This window comes from Zingiber officinale, chromosome 2B, assembly GCF_018446385.1.
Source record: "Zingiber officinale cultivar Zhangliang chromosome 2B, Zo_v1.1, whole genome shotgun sequence".
Classification (NCBI taxonomy): Eukaryota; Viridiplantae; Streptophyta; class Magnoliopsida; order Zingiberales; family Zingiberaceae; genus Zingiber; species Zingiber officinale.
In genome coordinates this window covers 153,747,387-153,772,647 of record NC_055989.1, presented here as the reverse complement: position 1 = coordinate 153,772,647, position 25,261 = coordinate 153,747,387, and the positions used below count along the sequence as shown (strand labels likewise).

Here is a 25,261-nt window from a genome sequence, read left to right as displayed (position 1 = left end):
CCCAACCCAAGGACATCTGAGAGTCCAGTACAGTGCCTCTGATAAAGTAAAATACTGTTTATAAACTGGTTTATCTTATCTTGCTTTCACTATGTTATCTGAACTTAGAATTAGGTTATCTGAACCTAGAGGCGACTGTGGGAGCCCACCCATTGGACCGTAGTCCCATATAAGCTGAAGCAAGGCTAAGTATACTATTTAAATGCATCTACCACATTTAACTAAACTATTAAAATGCCTACTGTGGCATTTAGCTGTGCTAACCATTTCATCAAGCACTTGGTGTGCACTAATTCACACCCTACGTACCGATGGATTTGCATATGACAAAACTAAAGCATAGAAACATACAAATAGCTACTTATACTGCAGGTGAGGGGTTACTCACTTCCTGTGCTAGTTTTTCTTACAATCCAATCGCTAGGTTTTCCGGAGAAGAGATCTCTTCGATGATCTTCTCACGTCTATGCGTTCTTCTCGCGGAGAGGAGCGTCCTCGTGCCGGAGTTGTCACCGCAAGGTACTCCTACGACCCTAGGGATGGAACCCTAGGTGTTTTGGACTTGGGCGCCGAGAGGTGAGGAAGGAAGAGGGGTCGGCGGGTGAGGGTTTGAGGGAGAGGAGAATTGTCGTTAAAAATAATAACTCTCCACTTAATTTCCCTATTTATATTAAGTGATAATACCACCCAACTAGACTTTAAATATAATTGCTCTCCTTTCCTTTCAGCACACCCCTGCTGGGGCCTCCTGGTTACTAAGTCACCCTATAAGGCATAGGGTTCGCTAGGTCTCGGGTTCGATTCCCGCTTAGGCTATTTTACGTTTTTATTTATTTTTACTACTTCTGCTACTCCTAAAATTTCATTAAAATATTCTAAAATTTCAAAAAAAATCATAGAATATTTATAAAATTGATTTGAGAATTTTTGGTATTACAATCGGGCCGTAACCGACCTGGAGGCAAAGAATGTCGAGGCCCGAGCGCTCGAGCTGAAGGTCAAAGAGTTGACTGACCTACTTATCGCCGAGAAGCCTGGCCGCTCGGCTGAGGTGATCGCTCTCCAGGATGACCTGAAGACCTTTCAAGGCACTCTTGAGGCCTCCCGAGCCGCCCTCAAAGAATATCAGGAGGCCGAGCCTGGCCGGTTCGCTGTCATGCAGCAGAACTACATCCGTTCGGAGAAATTCGTAGAGAAAGCTTGCGATCATCTTGTCCGAGCGTTCAAGTCGGCCATCACTGCCACCGTTGATTATCTGAAGACCAAGGGTCATCTTCCTGAAGATTTCACCATTCCCGTCCGTGACCATACCGGGCTCCTTACCAAGATCCCCGATGATATCTTTGATTATCTAGAGTAGTCGTTAATATGTACTAGCCGCTCGGCTTATTTTAATGCATGTACTCGTCGTTCGGCCTATTTTGATTGATGAACACTTTTTTTGCTTGTTCTATCGTTGTGTATATCCGAGTGAGTTACCTGTTCCCTCGATTGCTACTTAATTTGTGAGATCCTCACGTCTTTTGATCTTTGAGCTGCTGCTCAACAATCAAGTTCAGGATCGCCTCCCTCTTTTCCAGAGGACCCATATTAAATTGAAATGATGCAAAGGCAGAGCTTTATAGTCACCGCTCGCCTCTGGCGTTTAACGTCGCCGCTCGACGGTATTCAAGCCGGGTATTTATAGCCGCCGGTTCGGCTCTGACGTTTAATGTCGCCGCTCGATGGTCTTCAAGCCGGGTATTTATAGCTGTCGGTTCGGCTCTGGCGTTTAACGTCGCCGCTCGACGATCTTCAAGGTGGGTATTTATAGCCGCCGGTTCGGCTCTGGCGTTTAACGTCGCCGCTCGACGGTCTTCAAGGTTGCCCGACCGTTTATCAATGATATTGCAATCCTTTGCTTTTCGATTCTATCCCTGTAATCAAAAGGCACAGGGCAAAGAAAAGATACATGACACTAAATACATCGGCGCACCTTTCACCCAGCTCGGTAGAGCTGGAGATGGATCGCACTCCACGGACGTTCCAGTCGTCGTCCATTCTCATCTTCTAAATAGTAAGCTCCCGAGCAGAGTTTCTCCACGATCTTGAATGGCCCGACCCATGGAGCCTCCATCTTGCTGACATCGCCGACTAGCTTGACCTTTTTCCATACTAGGTCGCTGACCTGAAAGGATCGAGGGATCAGCCGCCGATTGTAGCTCTGCCTTATTCTTTGCTGGTAGGCCGCCATCTGAGCGGCCGCCTTGGCGCGCGTCTCATCCACCAAATCAAGCTCCAGTTGTCTCCGCTCGACGTTGTCCACGTCGTACTGCTGCACCCGGTCAGATTCTATTCCGACTTCACTAGAAAGACTGTCTCACCCCCATACACCAAGTGGAAAGGCGTGACACCTGTCCCCTCCTTCGGCATCGTTCGGATTGCCCACAATACGCCTGGAAGTGCGTCCACCCAGCTGCCCCCGACGTGGTCGAGTCAAACTCGGAGGATCCACAGGATCTCCCGATTGGCTACTTCGGCTTGCCCATTGCTCTAGGGGTAAGCCACTGAGGTGAAGGCCTGCTGGATGTCGTACCCTTCGCACCACTCTCTGAGTTGCCGGCCGACGAACTGTCTCTCGTTGTCTGAGATGAGCCAACGCGGGATGCCGAATTGACAAATAAGGTGCTGCCAGATGAACTTCTTGACCATCTATTCGGTGATCTTGACCAGCGGCTCGGCTTCTACCCACTTGGAGAAGTAATCAACGGCGACGAGTAAAAACTTCTGTTGACTGGTCACCATGGGGAAGGGCCCCACTATGTCCAGGCCCTACTGGTCGAACGGGCAGGATACCGAGGATGTCTTCATTTCCCCCGTCGGACGGTGTGAGAGACTGTGGTATTTTTGGCAGGATAGGCAAGTGGACACGGTCCGAGCAGCGTCCTCTTGAAGGGTTGGCCAAAAGTATCCAGCCAGCAAGATCTTCCTTGCCAGCGAACGACCACCTGGATGTTCATCGCAAGAGCCTTGGTGTACCTCCTGCAGTATGTAGTTGATGTCTTCTGGTCCGACGCACTTGAGAAGCGGTCGAGAGAAAGCCTTCTTGTATAACTGATCTCCAATTAATGTGAATCTGCCCGCTCGCCTTCTTAGCGGGTGAGCCTCCTCCTGGTCAGAAGGCGTAGCTCCTGCTCGCAGAAACTCTATTAGCATCGTTCTCCAATCGTTGGGAAAGGTGAGTCCCTCCATCCGATCGATATGGGCCACGAGGGTAGCCTGCTCAATCGGCCGCTGAATGACGATCGGCGATATGGAGCTGGCCAGTTTCGCCAGCTCGTCTGCCACTTGATTCTCCGCTCGGGGTACCTTCCTTATAACTACTTCCTTGAAATTGGCTTTCAACTTTTCGAAGGCCTCAGCGTAGAGCCTGAGCCGAGCGTTGTTGATCTCGAACGTTCCGGAGAGCTGCTGGGCGGCTGACTGTGAGTCTGAATGAATCAAAACTCTGATGGCACCCATGTGCCGAGCGGCTTGCAGCCCGGCTATGAGAGCCTCGTACTCGGCCTCATTGTTGGTTGCTCGGTAGTCCAGCCGAACAGATAACTGCATCCGTTCTTCTTTGGGGGAGATCAGTAGTATTCCCACCCCACTCCCTTGCCGGGCGGAAGACCCATCCACGGACACCTTCCAAGTGACTTCGGGCTCGGGGTATTGCACCTCGGTGATGAAGTCAGCTAGAGATTGTGCCTTTATGGCTGTCCGAGGCTGATACTGAATATCAAACTCACTGAGCTCCGTGGTCCACTTGATCAGCCGCCCTGATGCTTCTGGATTGAGGAGGACCCTGCTCAATGGGCTATTGGTCATTACTATGATGGTGTGCACGAGAAAATACGAGCGGAGCCTCCGAGCGACAAGGATTAGTGCAAAGGCGAGTTTCTCGAGACTGGAGTAGCGGGATTCAACGTCTTTTAATATATGGCTCAAGAAGTATACAGGTTGTTCCTCGTCGTCCGGCCTTACAAGGGCCGAGCCGACCGCGTGGTCGGTTGAGGATAGGTAAATCTTAAGGGCTTCACCGGCTATCGGCTTGGCTAGCACTGGTAAGGAGTTGAGATAAGCTTTGAGCTCCTCGAATGCCCGATCGCACTCTTCGTCCCACTGGAACTTCGTGGCTCGACGCAGGATCTTGAAAAACGGTAGGCTCCGGTTAGTAGACTTCGAAATGAACCTTGATAAAGCTGTTATCCGACCGGTAAGACGTTGCGCCTCCCTTAGGTTTCTCGGTGGTATCATATCTTGTAGTTCTTTAACCTTGCTTGGATTAGCCTCAATGCCCTGCTCGATCATAATGTATCCCAAGAAATGCCCGCTCTTGGCGCCGAACAAACATTTCTGGGGGTTGAGCTTGATTCCGTACATTCACAGCGTATGGCAAGTATCCTTTATGTCTGCACAGAGATCAACAACCTGGAGCGATTTAATCAATATATCGTCTATATATACCTCCATGTTGCGCCCGATCTGCCGCCTGAATACTTTGTTCATAAGGCGTTGGTAAGTGGCCCCAGCATTCTTCAAGCCGAACGACATCACGTTGTAGCAGTAGGTGTCGTCCGCCGTGATGAAGCTAACTTTTTCCTGGTCCTCGCGGGCGAGCGGCGCCTGGTGGTATCCTTGGTACGCATCCATCATACATATTAGCTCACACCCAGCGGTTGAATCTATCATCTGATCGATTCTGGGTAGGGGATAAAAGTCTTTTGGGCATGCTTTGTTCATGTCCCGAAAGTCGATGCAGACTCTCCATTTGTTGTTTGGCTTGGAGACAAGCACTACGTTTGCGAGCCAGCTCGGGAATTGCACTCGCGTATGTGGCCGGCCTCCAGGAGCTTCTCAACCTCCGCTCGAATTATTTGATTCTGCTCAACACTGAAGTCTCTTTTCCGTTGCTTTATTGGTCGGGCGTCCGGTCGAACGTAGAGCTCATGCTGAGCTATGCTTGGGGAAATACCAGGCAGTTCGTGTGTAGACCATGCGAAGACATCATGGTTTTGTTGAAGGCACTGGATGAGCTCCTTCCTTCGTTCCCCATCCAGGTGCTATAAAGGTGGTAGCCTCCGGTCGGCAGGGATGAATCTGTACTTCCTCTTTCTCCTCATAAACTAAAGTAGGAGGTTTCTCGGTAATAGCGTTTACCTCGATCCGGGGTGTCTTCCGTGCGGCTCGGGCTTCAAAGCGGACCATTTCCACATAACAGCGCCGAGCTGCTAGCTGGTCTCCTTGGACTTCCCCCACCTGGTCCTCGGATGGAGGGAGTATTTGCAATGGAGATTTGATGTAAAAATCTTGTGGATTTGCCAATTTCCTATTTCTATGATTTTGCCCTGTTTGTATCTATTCTTTCTTGTGTGGATCGTTGTGATTAGGGCTTAATTACCATGCTTGATTGAATGTTTGAATATCTTGTGGATCTTGTATGGACTGCTTCCCATTCGATTTTCCGAGGGACGTTAGTGACAGGAACATGCCCGTGTAAGGAAGTTTGAGGGGTAATCTCGAAGGGGATATTAGGTATTTCAAGAGGGTAGGATAGATTGTATGTGTTTATATATTATATCTTGATGCGGTCGAGGAATGATGAATTCTATGTTGATTATCCGAGGGACGCACGTGACAGGCAAGCACGTGTAAGGACAACAGAGATTCATTTCTAATTGATCACGTTTAGGTATAGATTTCAGTCCTAGGCCGGTTGCCTATTACAAGAGGGGCAACCTTTTACAAATGATGGTCAATTGAGGAATAGGATTCGGTAGATCGTTTACATTGAAGAACCTTACAAAGAAACCAAAACTCCTAGAACATACCTTTGTCATTGCCCTTATTCTTGTTTTTTATTCTTTCATTTCTTTGTTTACATTTCTTAGTCATACTTAGCTTTTGAAAACCAATTGATTAGTTATTTAGCTAATTCGCATTGAGACATCTTTAGTGCTTATTCCAGTCCCTGTGGATACGATATCTTTTATTATTACTTACGACATTTATGTACACTTGCGGAGAGTTAACAGTGTGATCGAAGAAAAACCAACTATTAATTTGTCATAAAGCTAGGTTGACAAGATAATAAAATTAATGGGTAAAGCCCCTCTTACAAATGTTTGAATTTGTATACGTCCACACTAACGTGGCATACAAAATTCACGGTATTTGAGATACTTTTATTTGTCATAAAGTTAGGATGACAAGATAATTAATGGATAAAATCCTCCTCTTACAAATGTTTGAATTTGTATACGTCTACACTAACGTGGCATACAAAATTCACGGTGTTTGAGGTGTTGGTGAATTTAAATAATATTGTTTGAGGAATCAATATTATTTTAAATTCTAAAGTCTTGACCAAATATTTTGTGATTCTTAGGATAGCCTTCAATCCCCTTACTATTATAGAACAAACTTACTAGTCCCAATTACAATGATAGGAAACGAAACCTGGACATTGTCTTAACTGCTGAAGGCTATAAGTCTGTACCTTTTGAGATCTGTCCAAGCTTGCCTAATAGTGATTCTAGTGAAGAGGAGATTGAGTCTCATAAGAAATGAGTCAGGGCAGATGAGATGATGCGGTGTTACATTTTGGCTTCTATGTCAAGTGTGCTGCAACATCAGCATCTGGTCATGCCTACTGCTTATGACATGATGCGCAATCTTAAGAAACTCTTCGGACACCAGAATCAGGCTACTAGGTAGGAGGTGATGAGAAACTTGATAACAATCATCATGACTGAGGGGACACCCGTGAGGGATCATATCCTCAAGATGATGGCTCATTTAAATGAGATAGAAATCCTTAGAGCAGAAATCAATGAGGAAACCCAAGTCGATATCATTCTCCAAACGCTGCCTAAAAGTTTTTGAGCAGTTTCGCCTGAACTATAATATGAACAATAGGACATATTCGTTGGCGGAACTTCTCACAGAACTCCAGGCAACAGAAGGGCTATTTCATCAAAGTTCTCAAATTCACATTGCTGAGAACGTTTCTCCTTCTAAACCGAAAGGCAAGAAAAAGAAGAAACAAGCAAAGAAAGTGAATCGATCTCTAGGGACTGGACCGGAAGCAGATGTGAAGAAGCCGAAGGGCAAGTGCTTCACATGCAAACAGTTAGGACATTGGAAGGTGGACTGTCCTCTTAGAAAGGAGAACAATATAAGTATATCTTATTCTCTAGTAGTTAAAAACATGTTAAGTGGTGTTATCTACCGGTACCTGGTGTGTAGATACGGGAGCCACTGATCATGTCTGCAATTCATTGCAAGGGTTCCAGGAAACTCGACAACTACATAAAGGGAAGATTACCGTCTACATGGGCAACGCTACAAAAGTGGCGACTATTGCAGTGGGAGATGTTTATCTATCTTTAAATAGGAATAAAATATTGATTTTGAGAAATTATCTTTATGTACCAAGTTTTAGAAAGAATTTGATTTCAGTTTATAAAATTATGAATGGATACTCTGTTTCTTTTGATAAGGAAAATAGGGTCGTTATCTATTCAGGTACATTGATTGACAATTTGTAAATCAAATAACTCCCACGATGCATCAAATGGTAACTCATTTTCCAAATCTAATAAGAGAAAGGAGCCTTCGAAAATGAATCAAACATATCTTTGGCATCTAAGGCTTGGTCATATTAACTTAAGTAGAATTCAAAGGCTTATAGCTGATGGACTCTTGGGTTCATTAGTGGTGGAAAACTTTCCAACCTGCGAATCTTGCTTAGAAGGTAAAATGACCAAGAGACCTTTTAAGACCAAGGGGTATAGAGCTAAAGATGTGTTAGAATTGGTTCATTCTGATTTGTGTGGTCCTATGACTATCCAGGCGAGTGGTGGTTTCGAATATTTTGTCTCTTTTATAGACGACTATTCGAGATAAGGGTACATTTACTTGATGCGTCACAAGTCTGAGTGCTTTGATGAGTTCAAAGAGTACTAGGCTGATGTGGAGAAACGTCATGATAAAAGTATCAAGACACTACGGTCTGATCGTGGTGGCGAGTATCTCTCAGGAGAGTTTAGGAATTACTTATCAGAATTTGGGATTCAATCCCAACTGTCTGCACCTGGTACACCCCAATAGAATGGTGTGGTAGAATGAAGGAATATGACTCTTATGGAAATAGTTAGATTGATGATGAGTTATTCAGAATTACCAAATTCGTTTTAGGGATATGCTCTGGAAACGACAATGTACATTCTGAACATGGTACCTTCTAAGTCAGTACCCTCTACTCCCATAAGAATTGCGAAATGGGTGTAAGCCTAGTCTGAAACATATTCGGATTTGGGGTAGTCCAGCACATGTCCTAAAAGGAGACACTGACAAGTTGGAATCACGTACAGAAGTTTGTCTGTTTGTGGGTATCCTAAAGAAACGAAAGGAGGTCAATAGTCTTAAAAATCAGAAGGTCATTGTTAGCACCAATGCCCGATTTTAGAAGAGGACTATGCCCATGAGTAGAATTGTTCTAGAAGAAATAAAAGAGGGCACGTCTACTTTAGTACCAACAATACAAGATGAAATACCACAAGCAACTGCAACACATGTCACAAATGATGTACAGTTACAGACAGTACCTTGTCATAGTGGGAGGGTTGTTTGGCAAACTAATAGATTCATGTTTTTGAGAGAGTCTTTGGACTTGATCCCTGGCAAACATGAACCTGATCCCTGGACATATGATGAAGCACTCCAAGATAAAGATGCAGCATCTTGAGATCTTGGAACATCCGGTTTAGTGAAGTAATCCAATTTTATGGATTTATTCAATGTCCGAATGAGTCTTTTGCATACAAGAAGTGTGACGGAAATGTGGTGATATTTCTTGTACTATACGTAGATAACATTTTGTTAGTTGGCAACAATATCAAAGTGTTATCAGACGTAAAGGTATGGTTGTCCAAGCAATTTGATATGAAGGACTTGGGAGAATGTGGACATATTCTTGGGATCAAAGTTATAAGGGATCACAAGAAAAAGATATTGTCCTTATCCCAAGCTTCATACATCAATACTATCCTTGCTCGTTTTAGCTTGCAAAACTCCAAGAAAGGTTTTCTACCTTTTCGGCATGGAGTACCTTTATCTAAAGAGATGTCTCCGAAGACATCAAAGGAGATAAAGGAAATGAAGGTAGTTCCTTATGCTTCGGCTGTAGGAAGCCTAATGTATGCATTGCTATGCACGAGACCGGATATCTATTTTACCGTGGGTATGGTAAGCAGATATCAAAGTAACTCAGGACCAGGACATTGGACTGTCGTAACGTTTATAAAGACTAAAGATTATATGCTAGTATACAAGACAGATAATTTGCTCCCTGTGGGTTATATGGATTCGGACTAATAGGGACAGTAGTAAGTCGATCTCAGGATTTTGTGTTTACTTTAGGAGGTAAGAGTCATAACAATGGAGGAGTGATAAGCATAGATGGTTTTAGGACTTCACCATGGAAGCTGAGTATGTGGCAGCCTCTGTGGCAGCCATAGAAGTTGTATGACTCAGAAGCTTCATGATGGACTTAGATGTGATTCCTGGTTTGTCCAAAATTATAACAATTTACTGTGATAATAGTGGTGCAGTAGCAAACTCGAAGGAACCACAAGCCCATAAGGCAAGTAAACACATTAAGCACAAGTACCACATGATACGAGACATTGTTGTCGCCAAGATTGCATCAGATGATTACCGGGTAGATCCTTTCACTAAGGCCTTTCTGGCGAAAGCTAATGATGGGAATGTTGAGAGGATGGAAATCAGATGTATGGCAGTATGTACGGCAGCATAGTCTTTTAGTATAAGTGGGAGATTGTTAGAATATATACTAAAAGCCTAGCTTTTTATAAACATTTATTGTAAATAAGAATCACATTGGTCAAATATCTACATTTATATGCTAAATGTAGTTGTTCATTTAATTTATATTGTAGATAACATGGTGTGTGGTGTCACACACAGAAGATCATGTTATCAGTTCCTTGTAAATTATAAATAGTAGCTCACGACTAAGATGGAAAGGGATAAACCATTGGAATGGTCGTAGTGTAATTTGGTATTAGTTTATCTTAGCTATAAAAATATACTAGTACACTCTGAGTATATTGAGCAGGACCATTTGAGGCAGTTTCTTTTTATACTGACTGCATAAAAGAACAAGACCTCTGTTATTATGGAAATGTGTGCTCTTAATCCTAATATAATAACAAGCACATATATTTAGTATTTATTTCTTTAATTTATCAATAGGTGAGATTTAGTTCGATAAATCAATAGGCCTGATAAGTTGAGAAATAATATTATTTATAGTGTGTGTTGTTGATTATAGAAGGGAACTGTGTCCTAGTGATCTAGGTTGATAATGTCCCCAAGAGGAGCTCATAAGGATTGTCATGTAAACCCTGCAGGTGGACTTAGTCCGACATGACAATAAGGTTGAGTGGTACTACTCTTGGAGCTAGATATTAATTAAGTGAGTTGTCAGTAACTCATTTAATTAATGGACATTCGATATCTTAAACACAGGGAGATTAACACACTTATGATAAGAAGGAGCCCATATAGTAATATGAGATTGGTGCGGTAGTTCAATAATAATTCTTTAGTGGTATGAATTATTATTGATGAACTTAAGTTGGGTGTTCGGAGCGAACACGGGAAGCTTAAGTTCATCGGGAGACCAAAACCAATTCCTCCTCTAGGTCCCTGTCGTAACATCTTATTTATAAAGTCTTATATCCACCAAATACCCAACTTCTTACCCACCTTAAGGTGGCCGGCCAAGCTAGCTTAGAGCCCAAGCTAGGGTCGGCCAAACCAAATTAGATGGGTTCAAGTTTGTGGCCGACCCTAGCTTGGAGCCCAAGTAGGGTGGTCGACCACATTAAAATAAAAGGATTTTATTTTTAAAAATCTTTCCTAATGTGGAAGCCATGGTTTTAAAAGAGTGTTTAAAATTTAAATCTTTCCTTTGATAGTTTTCTACAAAAGATTAAGAGGAAGATTAGATATCTTTCCTTATTTGTAGTTAAAAGGAATATTTTAATTTTGGAGAAAACTTTCCTTTTTTGTAACTATCCACATGTTTTAAAAGAGAGATTTTAATTTATAAAAGTTTCCTTTTATAACCAACCATGAAGGGAATTTAAAAGAGAAATTTTTATTTTAAAAATTTCTGGAAACAAATAAGGAAGTTTTAATTTTGTGTTTAAAACTTTCCTTATTTGGAGCTCTATGAGGTGGTCGGCCATAAGATGGATTAAGGAAATTTTAATTAAAATTTCCTTTTTATTCATTGGCAAGGAAAATAAGGAAGTTTTAATTATATTTAAATTTCCTTATTTGCCATGACCAAGGATTATAAAAGAGAGGGAGGGGTTGCCCCATGTTAAGATACATCTATTATTCCTCTCCTCTTTTCCTTGGTGTGGCCGGCCCTCTTCCTTCTTCTTTCTTTTTCTTGTGGCCGAACCTCATCTTCTCTTGGAGCTTGGTAGGTGGCCGGATTTTGCTTGAGGAAGAAGGAGAGAAAGGAGGTTTTGTTTCTAGCATCCCTTGGAGCTTGGTGGTGGTAGCCGAAACTTGCAAGGAGAAGAAGGAGGCTTGGTGGTTCTCATCTAGCTTGATAGATCATCACCCACACGGCGTCCGAGATAAGAAGAGGAATACGACAGAAGATCAAGAGGTCTATAAACTACAAAAGGTATAACTAGTTATTAGTTTCTGCATCATAACTAGTTTATCTTTTTATTTAGATCTTGAAATACCAAACACAAGAGGCTATCGATTTTTATTTATCGTTATGTTATCGATTTTGTTTTTCGATTTCGTGTTCGATATTGTGCTTCTATTGAGGTCTCTATAGTTAAATCTAGTTTATTGTGAGAAGTTAAATTTCTAATTTCTTTGAAAGGCTTTGTAAAGGCGGTGGTGGATGATCCCATACCCAAGAAGGCCTAGTGTCTCGCCATGTAGTCCTGGAAGTCAATCCTTGAAATAGAAATTTAATAACTTCTATAATAAAGGTTTAACTTAAGAAGAACACATCGGTTGGATTTGGATCAATAATGTTAAGTTCCGTTTGTGATCCAAGTTTAACTCCTGAAGATTGAGCTTGAATCAATAATGTTAAGTTCCGTTTGTGATTCAAGTTTAACTTCAGTAGAGCACAATGGTAGCTAGGAAAGTTCTGTGCTTGTATAAAATTTTTATACGAGGGAACATAACGGTATCTAGATGTAGCAACCAACAGTTCCGAGGGATGAAAGTTGGAGTGGAAGATTGCTCGGGGAGCAAGAGATGTAGCTAGCGAGAAGGTCGGCACGGGGTGCGACCGAGGGACAAGACTGCAGATGAGTATGCTAGCGGACGAGAAGGAAGCACGCGACGATTCCGATGGACGAGAAGCCAGAGTGGAAGCCTGCTCGAGAAAACCGAAACTTGGTTTTGGGTGAGCCCTTTTCCGGATGGCCTAGATCACCCAAGCTAGCGGAGCTGGAGTTGAAGACCCGGACCGAGAGAACTGAACCGGAATGGATCCGGGCGCTCGAACCTCTAAGTCAACTCTAGTTGACTTTTGGTCCGTGCCCTCTGCTCCGGTTCAGTTCTCCTTGGTCAGGGTCTTCAACTCCAGCTCCGCTTGCTTGGGTGATCTCGGTCATCCGAAAAAGGGCTCACCCGAACCCAAGTTCCGGTCTTCTCGAGTAGGCTTCCACTCCGGCTTCTCGTCCCTCGAAATCGCTGCGTGCTTCCTTCTCATCCGCCAGCGCACTCATCCGCAGTCTTCGTCCCTCGGTTGCACCCCGTGCCGACCTTCTCGCTAGCTGCGTCTCTTACTCCTTGAGCAGTCTTCCGCTCCGACTTTCGTCCCTCGAAACCACCACATGCTTCCTTCTCATCCGCCTGTGTACTCTTCCGCAGCGCCTTGTCCCTTGGACGCACCGCGTGCCGTCCTTCTCGCTAGTTGCGTCTTCCGCTCGAGTATCTGTGCTTCTAAGCTCCTGCACACTTAGACACAAGGTTAAAAACATACAGTACCTAACTTAACTTGTTGATCACACCAAAACAACCTTGGGGTTCCAACAATCTCCCCCTTTTTGATGTGAGCAACCCAAGTTAAGCTAGGGTCAAAATAGACATAAAATAAAACTAACTAAATTTACAATTAAGTACAAAAAGATAGAAAAAAATTTGGTCTACCTCTCCTAGACTTATACTTTTCCTTCTCCCCTTTGATCACATAAAAAATGGGGTTCCAAGAAAAAATCTAAGGGTTAAAACTTAAAAAATTTTGAAAATGATTTTCTAGAAAATATTTCTAAGTTAAATTTTTTTTAAGTTTGTGCAATCAATAAAACTTAAGCTTTTGCAAAAATTAATTTTGAGAATTTCTTAAGTAAAAAAATTTCTAAGTTAAACAAATTTCTTAGTCCCTTTTTATAAAAAAAAACTTTTGAAAATTCTTAGACCCTTTTTATAAAAAAAAATTTTGAAAATTTTCTAAGTAAAAATTTCAGGCAAGAATAATTTTTCTAAGTATAAAAATTATTTTTTTAAAAAAATACCAAAACATGTTTAAAAATCTTTTTCAAAGCATTATTAATTTCAACCTTAATGCTTTATCAGAAAGGTAATTAAATATTTTTCAATATTTTGGCTTCCAGGTCATGGCGAGGCACTAGACCTTCTTGGTTATTGGAGCAACAACTACTTCCTTAAACAAAGTCTCATAAAGAAACTTAGTATTTAATTTTCTAACTGAAAGCGTTAAATTTGATTAAAATTTTGATTTAAGCAAGACTTAGGAACCCAATATAAGTTCCAGCCAACTGGATTAATTAAAAATTTCTTAGGGACATACTTTTTTGAAATATTCCTAATTTGTCCCTTATGATATCTAAAATATCAATTTAAATTATTAAATTTTCTAACATTAGTATTAGATGAGCATGCACGATTTTTCAAGATATTTACTTGTACTTTCAAACTGTCATTTTCTAATTTCAGTTTTTCAATTTCTAATTCTAATTTTTTAAAATCTTTTACCAGACAAGATTTATCTAGAATTAATTTCAATTCTTTATTTTCTTTTTCTAGCATGTAATAGTCTTTATTTAATAACCTTACAAATTTAAACATTTGGTCAGGTGGTAGGAAACGTACTTGACTTACCTTGTCGCCTGCTGATGCTCCCCCTGTTGAGCTGCTTTCTTCCAAAGACTCTCCCCCTTCATCGTTGCTCTCGATGTTCATTAAGGATGAGCTTACTTCGTCTTCTGGTAGGTACTCGGCTATTAAAGCTGTTCCGGCGATTTCCTCGGTTTCAGATTCTTCTGATGATGACTTAGTGTCCATCGAGGAGTTGGATTCGGCTTCTTTTGGGTCTTCATGGAGCTTCAAGAACTTTTCCCAAAATTCCTTTGCACTTTGATAGTCGCCAATTTTGTCGAGAACTCCAACCGATAGTACACTTAAAAGGTGAAATCCAGTCTTACCATTTGATGTAAAATCATCACGCTGCTTTTTGGTCCAGAGGTATTTTTCGATTTCTTCTCCGTTCGCATTCTTCGATGGTTCATAACCATATTTCATTATTAACATTAAATCAAAATCTGTTTTAAAAAATACCTGCATACGTCGCTTCCAAAAAGTGAGCTCTCCTTCGAACGTCGGTGGATAGATGTTTGCTCTGGCCATTATCTTTACTTCGATTGGCGATTAGTCCTCCTGAAGCGCCTCGGCTCTGATACCACTTGTTGAACCGCTGGGCCGGCTAGAAGGGGGGTTGAATAGCCTGCAAAATAAAACCACAACCCTTCTCGACTTCTTAAACTAACACTTAGACACAAGGTTAAAAACACACAGGACCTAACTTAACTTGTTGATCACACCAAAATAACCTTGGGGTTCCAACATCTCTTACCGGTCGGGTTTCCTCAGCCCAGACTACATATACAGACCTGGTACTCCCGGTCGGGTCTGGATCAAATCCAACGAGAAAGATAAGGCTCTCGTCATATCTCGTCCTTTCATCAAGCCTTCATATAAGACTTCAACAGATCATCCCGAGCTGCCCTATTTATACTCGGGCAGGATAGAAGGTGTTACACGACAACAAGGTCAGGGAATCGTAACCACCTGTCAGAGAATAACTGCTGTATATCAGGAAATATTTCAAGGGTCTGTGGTCATCTGCGAATAGAACATTCTTCCAATCCACAAAAGGGCGTCACGCGTCCTCCATCACCCGACAGGTCCTAACACCCGACATTCCCTGACATCCGTCAGATTCTAGAGGTACGCATTGTCATATAAAAAGTGAGGTCCTCTCTCTTGCGTGGGTACGCTCTCTCGCACATCCACACTTGTCTTCTACTTTTCTTTCTCCTTCGTACACTGTTCTTCTGGGGAAAAAGTACCTGACTTGAGCATCGGAGGGTCTGCTCCGGGGACTTTTTCCCTGGCTTCTGGCTTCTGGCTTCTAACGTTCTGTGTGCTTGTCTGAGTGTGCCCAGAGCTCAAGTACCGTCGACTCAGTCATCATCGTCCGTCATCACCACGTGAGGAGCCATTCTTGTGGCCGCATACGAGAAAGATATCCCAGTCACCTCTCCGTCAATACCAGCAATAACTCATCCGACCTTCGATTGACTCATATTATTTCGGACAGGATCAAAGATATATTTTTAGTCTGGATATGACAGACGATGACGTATGCGCCATAGGTTGTTATACATTCCTTTCACTCCATATATATAATTTACCTTTTATATATATAAAAAAGATATATCTTTAAAAACTCTTCCAATATAATTATGAAAATAGTTATTTTTCTAATGCATGTGCATCACCAATGAGTTGAACTGAGAGCAAGCAAATGAGATGATCTACCACGTACATGAAACTAGCTACAAGCAGTCCAGATGGATCAACTGAATTAATTATTGTAATGTGCAAGTCAAATTTCTCATAATGATTCGAGTACTTTCATAACGTCATCTTTTATTCTTCTTGTTCCTCTTCACATGACATGATGAAGAGACAAAGCTTTAAGAGGTTGGTTCGTGTTTATCAAAAAAATAAAAAATAAAAATAAAACAAAACAAAAACAAACAAACAAACAAACAAACAAACAAACTTTTAAAGATACATAGGTAAAATTAACTTAAAAATCGGAATTATTAATTGAGTTAATATACAGTCATTTTAATTTGATTTTATGAACATTAAGCCCATAAATGTATGACTATTGCATCCACTACACTCGTACCATCATGTCATGTGATCGTACTAATTTATCCTCTCGGATGGATCTAATGATTAGCACATAAGGTGTTATGATTATGAGGTCTGAAATTCGAATCTCGATAAAGTCGAGGTAAATACTTCCATATGCTAGTTATTATTCCAAAGTTTAATAGTCGTCCATGATTTACCTCCTCCGTATTGATCTAAAATGAATTGACAAAAATAATGAGATAAATATATTCATCTTTTAATATTCATGTTTTGCCACCACATGATCACATCAGTTTACAGCTAGCGGAAGGACATCACAATTATTTTCTGGCCTGTTCGTTTTAAATATGACAACGTAACTAATTTCATGACGTCATCTATTCCTACGACGTCACCTAGTTAGATAATCAATTAATTAATTAATCGTATAGAAGTAGGTAAAAGACGAGAGTGAATAAGCTTACATATTTGTTGAATTTCAAAAATGTCCCGTTTATGCTAGGGGTTACGTTGACAATTGACATGAATTTGTTCGAATTTATCCGATTCGATTTCATCCCCATGAGTAAAATTATTATTTCAGAGAATTTATTAAAATTAAATTTCTTGAGCTTAAATTTTTTGAATCAGATCGGATGAGTTTTTAGGAAATGATAAAATAAATACTATAAGGAAATGATAGTCGATATCATTAAATGACATGCCGAAAATTTGATATTAATTAAAAGAAGAGATAGATCAATTGGATTGTCTGGATAAATAGATACTGAAAAACTCAATCTGATCCACCAGGATCATTATAATTAAACTTTAAATTCAGAAAATTAATAATTATTTTTTTAATGGCGAATCAAGCCAATTATTGTCAATATTTCATATAGAATCAATGAAGCTCGATCAATTAAATTATTCTATTTTATATAGAATCGATGAAGCTTGCTCAATTCGGAAATATATATATCTAGATAGGTAGATAGATAAATATATAACTTGATATGTTGGGCGTCGCTCGGATGTTCGAGCGACGCCCAATGTGTTTCGGACACCCCGAATGTAGTCAATCGTCCATGCTAGGCCCCACGGAGACTCATAGTATGACATATATTAGGTATTCAATTGTTCAAATTGACTAAATTAATTGATCAGTCTCGTCCCATGAAGCGAAATTGCTAAGCTCGCTCAATTCGGAAATTATTGTCACGCCCCGAGAAGTCCCTGCTAGACGAAAATCCAGCAGCATCTCACCTGTACCGATGATAATATGAAACCCAATATACATATATCCATATACTCGGCTCACAAGGCTGGAACAATACAATACATAAATAAGAAAACAAACCACGCAGTTTATAATGCAGCCTCTGGCTGACAACAGATATTACTAAAAGAACACAACGATATAGAAAAACATCACAGATATATGTAAACCTACTCCACTATAACGAAGAAAGATGAAATCCACGAAGTAATGAAAATACCGCAGCGGAAAACAAGAGTAGCGAACTCAAATGCTCGACATAAAGTCTACAAATACACCCACACAGTCTATCGTATAACAAATCTCAACAAGGAACTATAAAGTCGAAAATCTAAAATCCATCACGACAAGGGGCTAGCGACCGGAATCTCCTGATGGCCTCAACCTGAAATGGTAATATCAACGGGGTGAATTCAATGAACTCAGCAGGTAACCAATAGATATGTACAGTAACATATAACTACCAGCAATAACCTAGAGTACAGTCTCCTAAACAATATAGAGTAATGCATAACTGAATAAACTGTAATAACCAGTAATAAACAATGTAATACAGTCCACTGCAACAATAATAAGAAATGCATAACTGAATAAACTGTACTCGCCAGTAAGTTCTATCTGAGCATATAACTATGAACATACAACAGGTAAAGTTAGTCAGACCAAATAAGAATGTATCCTGTATGCATGCCAATTATATGCAGTCATCAAAATGCAACATCCAATATGCAACAATCACAAAAATGCAATCTGCGCATATGATGCAATATGGCATGGTCAACCCTGACGTCAGTCAGTCATCTCACACGCGATAGTGAGACCGAGTGGGTAGGGCTATGACAACCGTGTACTCTGCCATCACTACTCTTGAGTGACCGAGTGGACGGGATGCTGTCGGAGTGCATCTATCCTCCTACCTCAAACATAGTGAGGGAGCGCAATGCTCTCATCTCCCGGTATGCGATAACGGGGAGGGATCTCTGCCCACTACCACGCTATGTCACACTACCCATGAGCGGACCAACGGAGCCTAACAGAGCAACCTGCCATACACACCTTGAGTGTTGTGCCACTACCAATGGAGTGGTCACGTTGTGTGCAGGCCCATGTAACCGGCGACGTGCTCAACAATAATAGAGTCGACAATCACCCAGCATGCAATCATGCAGTATGGTGCATGATGCTACAGCATGAAAAATCCAACCATATCCTCATCCATAATATATGTGCCAAAAAGGTAAAAGCATATATAACAATGGTATAAGCTACATGAATCCAAGAACACATATCAAGTAGGTGTAGCAACTAATTCAGTATACAGGAGCACTATATATATATCATCTATCTCTATGAACATAGATACGCATGTCAAGAAATAAGAGCATACAAGTCTAATGTATAGCAGCTAACAGTAGAAATATGTAACAGGTATCAAGTAAGCTAAAACCAGAAAAATGATAAATCTACCAATTACCACTAGTTATATATATATATATATATATATATATATATATATACTACACATATCATAAGACACTATCAAGAGATAAGTCAAAGGGTACCCACCTCAAATAAAAGGTAGTATTAAGCCAAATTCGACGTCGAGACACTCGTCTCAAATTAGAGTCCTGCGTTAAATAATATATATATGCTTTTATTTAGCTAAAACTCAAATGAATAGCTAAATAAAATCCTTAAGACTAAATTAGGATAAAACCCTAATCACATCCCCATTAGCCTACCTAAACTGTTGGTGCGGGAAGCATCCGACGATCGAACTCGTATTTTGATAATGGCAAAGGATTCAAAGTTAAGATGTTTAGTGATCTAACAAACATGTTAAGCGTTTCAGGAAAAGACCTAACTTTGGTTAGGCAAGGTAAAAACCCTAGGGGGTGGTAATCCTAGGTCATAGGGGGTGGTAACCCTATGCGGAAAGTCTTGGCAGGTCGAAGGCTTAAGGCAAAAGTCCTAGGGGGTGGTAACCCTAGGTGGAAAGTCCTGGTGTCGCGAACCAGGTGAAAGACTGGACTAGCCGGGAAGCGGATGTCCAGTAGAAAGTCCGGAAGCTTCGAGTGCTCAGCAAAAGTCCAGTCGATCTGGAGGATTGCACCAGCAGCAAGTAAATCTCCTGAGTGGAGTAGGTGAGGACGCGTTCCCCGCAGAGGGAACAGTAGGCGTCGGGTCGACCTAGGGTTTCCGGTAGGAAATCCGAAGTCAGACTCGGATAGTCCGGAGACTGTCAAACTTTCACTTTTATACTATCACTTATGTGTTATGAGCTAACTTTGTGCTGCAGGGTATTTTTGTGTTTAACATATCTTGCAGGGACCAAAGTGCAAAATTGGCCTCGGATGAACAGTACCGAGGTGCCTCCATGGAGTTTGGAGGCGCCTCCGGTGCAAAACCTGAGCTGGCTGCGAAGCAAGCTTGGAGGCGCCTTGAAGGAAGCCAAGGCGCCTTGGACAGCTTGATGAAGGTGCCTTGGAGAGGCTGAAGGCGCCTTGAACCTGATAAGGTTCGACCAGTTCAGCCCTTATCTCCGCGGCTGACTCGGCTCATTCAAGGCGCCTTGGTGAACAGTAGAAGGCGCCTTGAACACCCTTTATAAGGGATCTCGACCAGCAGCTCATTCAACGAATTCCAAGCGATCCCTATACGCGACTAGCTGCTAACGAAAGGTTCCCGAAGTGCTGCGACTACTTTCCGACGACCCTGAGCTCCAGAATTCATATTCTCTGAGTGTTGTCGGTATTTTTAATTACTGTTTTAATTTGTACGTACATTGTAATAATTCTCGTGCTTATAGTTGTTGGCCACGGAAAGCGATCAAGGATCGCGGGCTTTCGAGTAGGAGTCGTCACAGGCTCCGAACGAAGTAAATCCACTGTGTTCATCTGCTTGTTCTTTAATTCCGCTGCGTTTGTTTTTACTCGTACAAATTCGAAAAGTGTGAAAGTCGCGAGCGCTATTCACCCCCCCCCTCTAGCGCTTCTCGATCCAACAATTGGTATCAGAGCGGGGTAGCGTTGATCTGGTGCAACCACAAATCACGTAATTTTTTTCGCGGTGTTTTAAATTTTTCGGAGTCAACTGAAATTAGTACTATTACTATATTCCAGTTTTTTTCATTCGTTCGCATCAATTTCGCTCGAGGTTGGTGCAACACCACTCGAGTTAGTTCTCTTTTCAAGTCTTTACTCCCGCACTGCTAATCCAAGACATAGTCTTGGGACATTTTTTTTTTCTATTCCTTTTTGCATATTCTCTCAATGGCCCAACAAGAGGGTTTCAGCAACGTCCGTCCCCCGCTCTTCTCCGGAGAAGATTTCGGGTACTGGAAGGGACGGATGGAGACGTTTCTAAAGATCCAGTTTGAGATGTGGATGATCATCCGAACTGGATTTCAACTACCGACTGACACTGATGGCAAACCTACTCCCTGCGAAGACTGGGAACCCTCCCTCATCAAGAAAGTGGAAGCCAACGCCAGAGCTACCTGCACCCTCCAGTGTGGACTGACCAAAGAGGAGCTCAACAGAGTTGGTCCATTCTCATCAGCAAAGGAGCTTTGGGAAAAGCTGATTGAACTTCACGAGGGAACCTCCGACACAAAGGTGAGTAAACGTGATTTACTACTTAATAAATTATATAATCTGAAAATGCAGGAAGGTGAGACGGCGAGTTCACTACACGCAAGAATTCAAGACATCCTCAACTCTCTCCACGGAATCGGGCAAAAGATAGAGAATCGGGACGTCATAAGGTACACACTAAACTCGTTTCCGAGGAGCACATTGTGGGCATCAATGGTAGATGCTTACAAAGTCTCCAAGGATTTATCTTCAATAAAGTTAGATGAATTATTCTGTGAGTTTGAATTACATGAGCAGACTAATGCACATCCGACCGAGAAAGGGGTTGCTTTGATTGCAGGTGCTAGTCGAACACGCGAACCGAGAGCACGACGAAGAACTGAACCTGAATCGGAAGAAGATCCCGACTCAGATGAGGAAGACGACGAACTAACAACCAAGCTCGTGAACCTCGTAAAGAAGCTCTACAAGAAGAAGAAGGGCTTCAACAAGAAAGATCTAAAGAAGGTGGTACAAACCAAGGAGGTTCAACTAAGTTCGAAAGGTAAGTTCGAAGTTATCTGCTACGGGTGCAACCAGAAGGGGCACATCAAGGCCAACTACCCAAATCAAAAGGAAGCTAAGAAGCAGAGAAGGAAGAAGGCCCTGAAGGCGACGTGGGACGAATCTTCTTCGGAAGATGACGACGACGAACTTGATCAGACAAGCCTACTTGCTCTGATGGCCAGGGACCAGATTGACGGATCCGAGAGTGAGAGTGAGTCGGAGGCCAAATCCGAGCGAAGCCACGGATCTGTATCCGATTCCGAAGGGCCAAATCACGCTGTAAGTATCACTTATCTAAATAATCTAGTCAATTATTTGTTGCACAAACTAGCTAAGTCGAACCTTAAGGTCAAGTCACTTCTAAAGGAAATAGTAGTCCTTAAAGAAGTGACTAACTCTAAATCATTACCTGACCAAGTTCAGACTGGAAATTCAACTCAAGTTCAAAAACTTGAGGAAGAAAACTCTGGTCTGAAAAATCAGGTCAAGAATTTAAAAAATACTTTAAAACAGTTTTCTTTAGATTCCAAGAATCTTGACTTAATTCTTGGGACACAAAGAGTCGTTTATAATAGAACTGGGCTAGGATACAAAACCAAAAAGAAATATAAATCTTATTTATCCTTAATAAACAAACCAAATAGTAAGGTAATCCAAGCATGGGTCCCCAAGTCCAAATTGATCAATCAAGTTGGACTTGGTCAATACTGGGTCCCGAAGGATCAAATACACTACCTCGATAGGCTATATCGAGGCTATGATCCAGGGGGAGTAAAAAGAAAAATGATATTAATTAAACAAACTTAAAATTCAAAATTAATTAAATTAAAATTTTGAAATTAAATTAAATTCAAAATTCAAAATTTAAAATTAAATTAAATTAAAATTTAAAATTCAAAATTAAATTAAAAATTCAAAATTAAACCAAAATTCAAAAACTCAATCAAATAAAAATTTAGAAGGAGGATCCAGAATAGCTGGCACCCCTAACTAAACTACCCGATTGGGTAACCGAACTTAATCTACCCGAAATGGGTAAAACAAGAGTAGACTACCCGGCAGGGTAATTAAGGTTAGAATAAAAAGGGATAGGTTTAACTTGAAACACAGTACTGGTGAAGTTTTTGGATGATAGTACGTTGGGGAAGCTTGGGCATCGCATGTCTAGGAAGATATGACTTCGACCTGGTGTATTTGGCCAAGTGGAACTGACCGAAGCTACCCTCAAATGGATCCTAACTAGTTAGACCAAGGTTTAGTACTAAGTTCAATGGGTAGGACTATTTGGAAAACTTCGAAGGCATGGTTACTTTAATGATGTCCTTGCGACTCACCATAGCCCAGAAGTTTATCCAAAGAATGCATACTTGTTAAACCCAAAGCTAAACCTGAATCTAACACAAAGTTAAACCAGACCCTAAAATTCAACCATAATTCATCTCACAACAATTATAGGATACCCTGATTAAAAATTTAGATAAGGTGAGATGACTAAGGAATAAAAAATTAATTTAAATTAAATTTGGAATAAACATAAAGTCAAATTAAATTGGGAATACAGATTTTATTTTCAAAATTAATAAACTTAAAATTATTTTCAAAATTAATAAACTTAAAATTATTTTCAAATTTAATAAACTTAAAATTATGTTCAAAATTAATTAACTTAAAATTATTTTCAAAATTAATTAACTTAAAATTATTTTCAAATTTAATTAACTTAAAAATATTCTCAAATTTAATTAACTTAAAATTATTTTCAAATTTAATTAACTTAAAATTATTTTCAAATTTAATAAACTTAAAATTATTTTCAAAATTAATAAACTTAAAATTATTTTCAAAATTAATTAACTTAAATCATTTTCAAAATTAATTAACTTAAAATTATTTTCAAAATTAATAAACTTAAAATTATTTTCAAAATTAATTAACTTAAAATTATTTTCAAAATTAATTAACTTAAAATATTTTCAAATTTAATTAACTTAAAATTATTTTCAAATTTAATAAACTTAAAATTATTTTCGAAATTATTAAACTTAAAATTATTTTCAAAATTAATTAACTTAAATCATTTTCAAAATTAATTAACTTAAAATTATTTTAAAAATTAATAAACTTAAAATTATTTTCGAAATTAATAAACTTAAAATTATTTTCAAAATTAATTAACTTAAATCATTTTCAAAATTAATTAACTTTAAATTATTTTCAAAATTAATTAACTTTAAATTATTTTCAAAATTAATAAACTAAAAATTAATTTAAAAATTAATTAACTTAAAATTATTTTCAAATTTAATTAACTTAAAATTATTTTCAAAATTAATTAACTTAAATCATTTTCAAAATTAATTAACTTAAAATTATTTTCAAAATTAATTAACTTAAAATTATTTTCAAAATTAATAAACTTAAAATTATTTTCAAAATTAATTAACTTAAAATTATTTTCAAAATTAATTAACTTAAAATTATTTTCAAAACTTAATTAACTTAAATTATTTTCAAAATTAATTAACTTAAATCATTTTCAAAATTAATTAACTTAAAATTATTTTCAAAATTAATTAACTTAAAATTATTTTCAAAATTAATTAACTTAAAATTATTTTCAAAATTAATTAACTTAAAATTATTTTCAAATTTAATAAACTTAAAATTATTTTAAAAACTTAATTAACTTAAATTATTTTCAAAATTAATTAACTTAAATCATTTTCAAAATTAATTAACTTTAAATTATTTTCAAAATTAATTAACTTAAATCATTTTCGAAATTAATTAACTTAAAATTATTTTCAAAATTAATTAACTTAAAATTATTTTCAAAATTAATTAACTTAAAATTATTTTCAAAACTTAATTAACTTAAATCATTTTCAAAATTAATTAACTTAAATCATTTTAAAAATTAATTAACTTAAATCATTTTCAAAATTAATTAACTTAAAATTATTTTCAAATTTAATAAACTTAAAATTATTTTCGAATTTAAACTTAAAATCATTTTCAAAATTAATTAACTTAAAACCTTTCCAAAACTTTTCAAAACGTTAATTTAATCAAACATCTCACAAACACCCATAGGATTAATTGATTGTTAACTTAGATTGGGTGAGATAGAAAAACTAAGGAGTCTACTTCAATTAAGCTATCTTTGAATTCATTAAAAGGAAACCAATTCAACTACTTCATGTGTAGGAATTGGATCAATGGATGTTGGATAGTGGATGCTCCAGACACATGACTAGAGATAAGTTGAAGTTTACTAAACTCAAATACAAGAATTTAGGATCGGTTGCATTCGGTAACGACGGTAAACTGAAAGTAATCGGAAAAGGTAATATTGAACTTAGTTCTGACTTCATTATTTGAAATGTTTTATTGGTTGAAAATTTTAACTTTAATTTACTAAGTATAAGTCAATTGTGTGATAGTGAATACTTAGTCAATTTTGACAAATCTGGGTGTTAAGTTAAAAACATCGAAAACCCTGAAATCAGACTTAAAGGACTTGGAAAAAATAACATCTACACAATTGACCTATCAATATCCTCAATAAAGTGTC

The 25,261-nt window shown here is 39.2% G+C and overlaps 1 protein-coding gene across 1 annotated transcript; it reads right to left on the bottom strand.

Moving 5' to 3' along the window:
* Positions 1-2,811: 2,811 nt before the first annotated feature.
* Positions 2,812-4,404, bottom strand: LOC122048891. The gene has a single exon (XM_042610407.1). It carries the CDS (start codon positions 4,402-4,404, stop codon positions 2,812-2,814), a length of 1,593 nt encoding a protein of 530 aa, XP_042466341.1.
* Between the last annotated feature and the right edge of the window lie 20,857 nt (positions 4,405-25,261).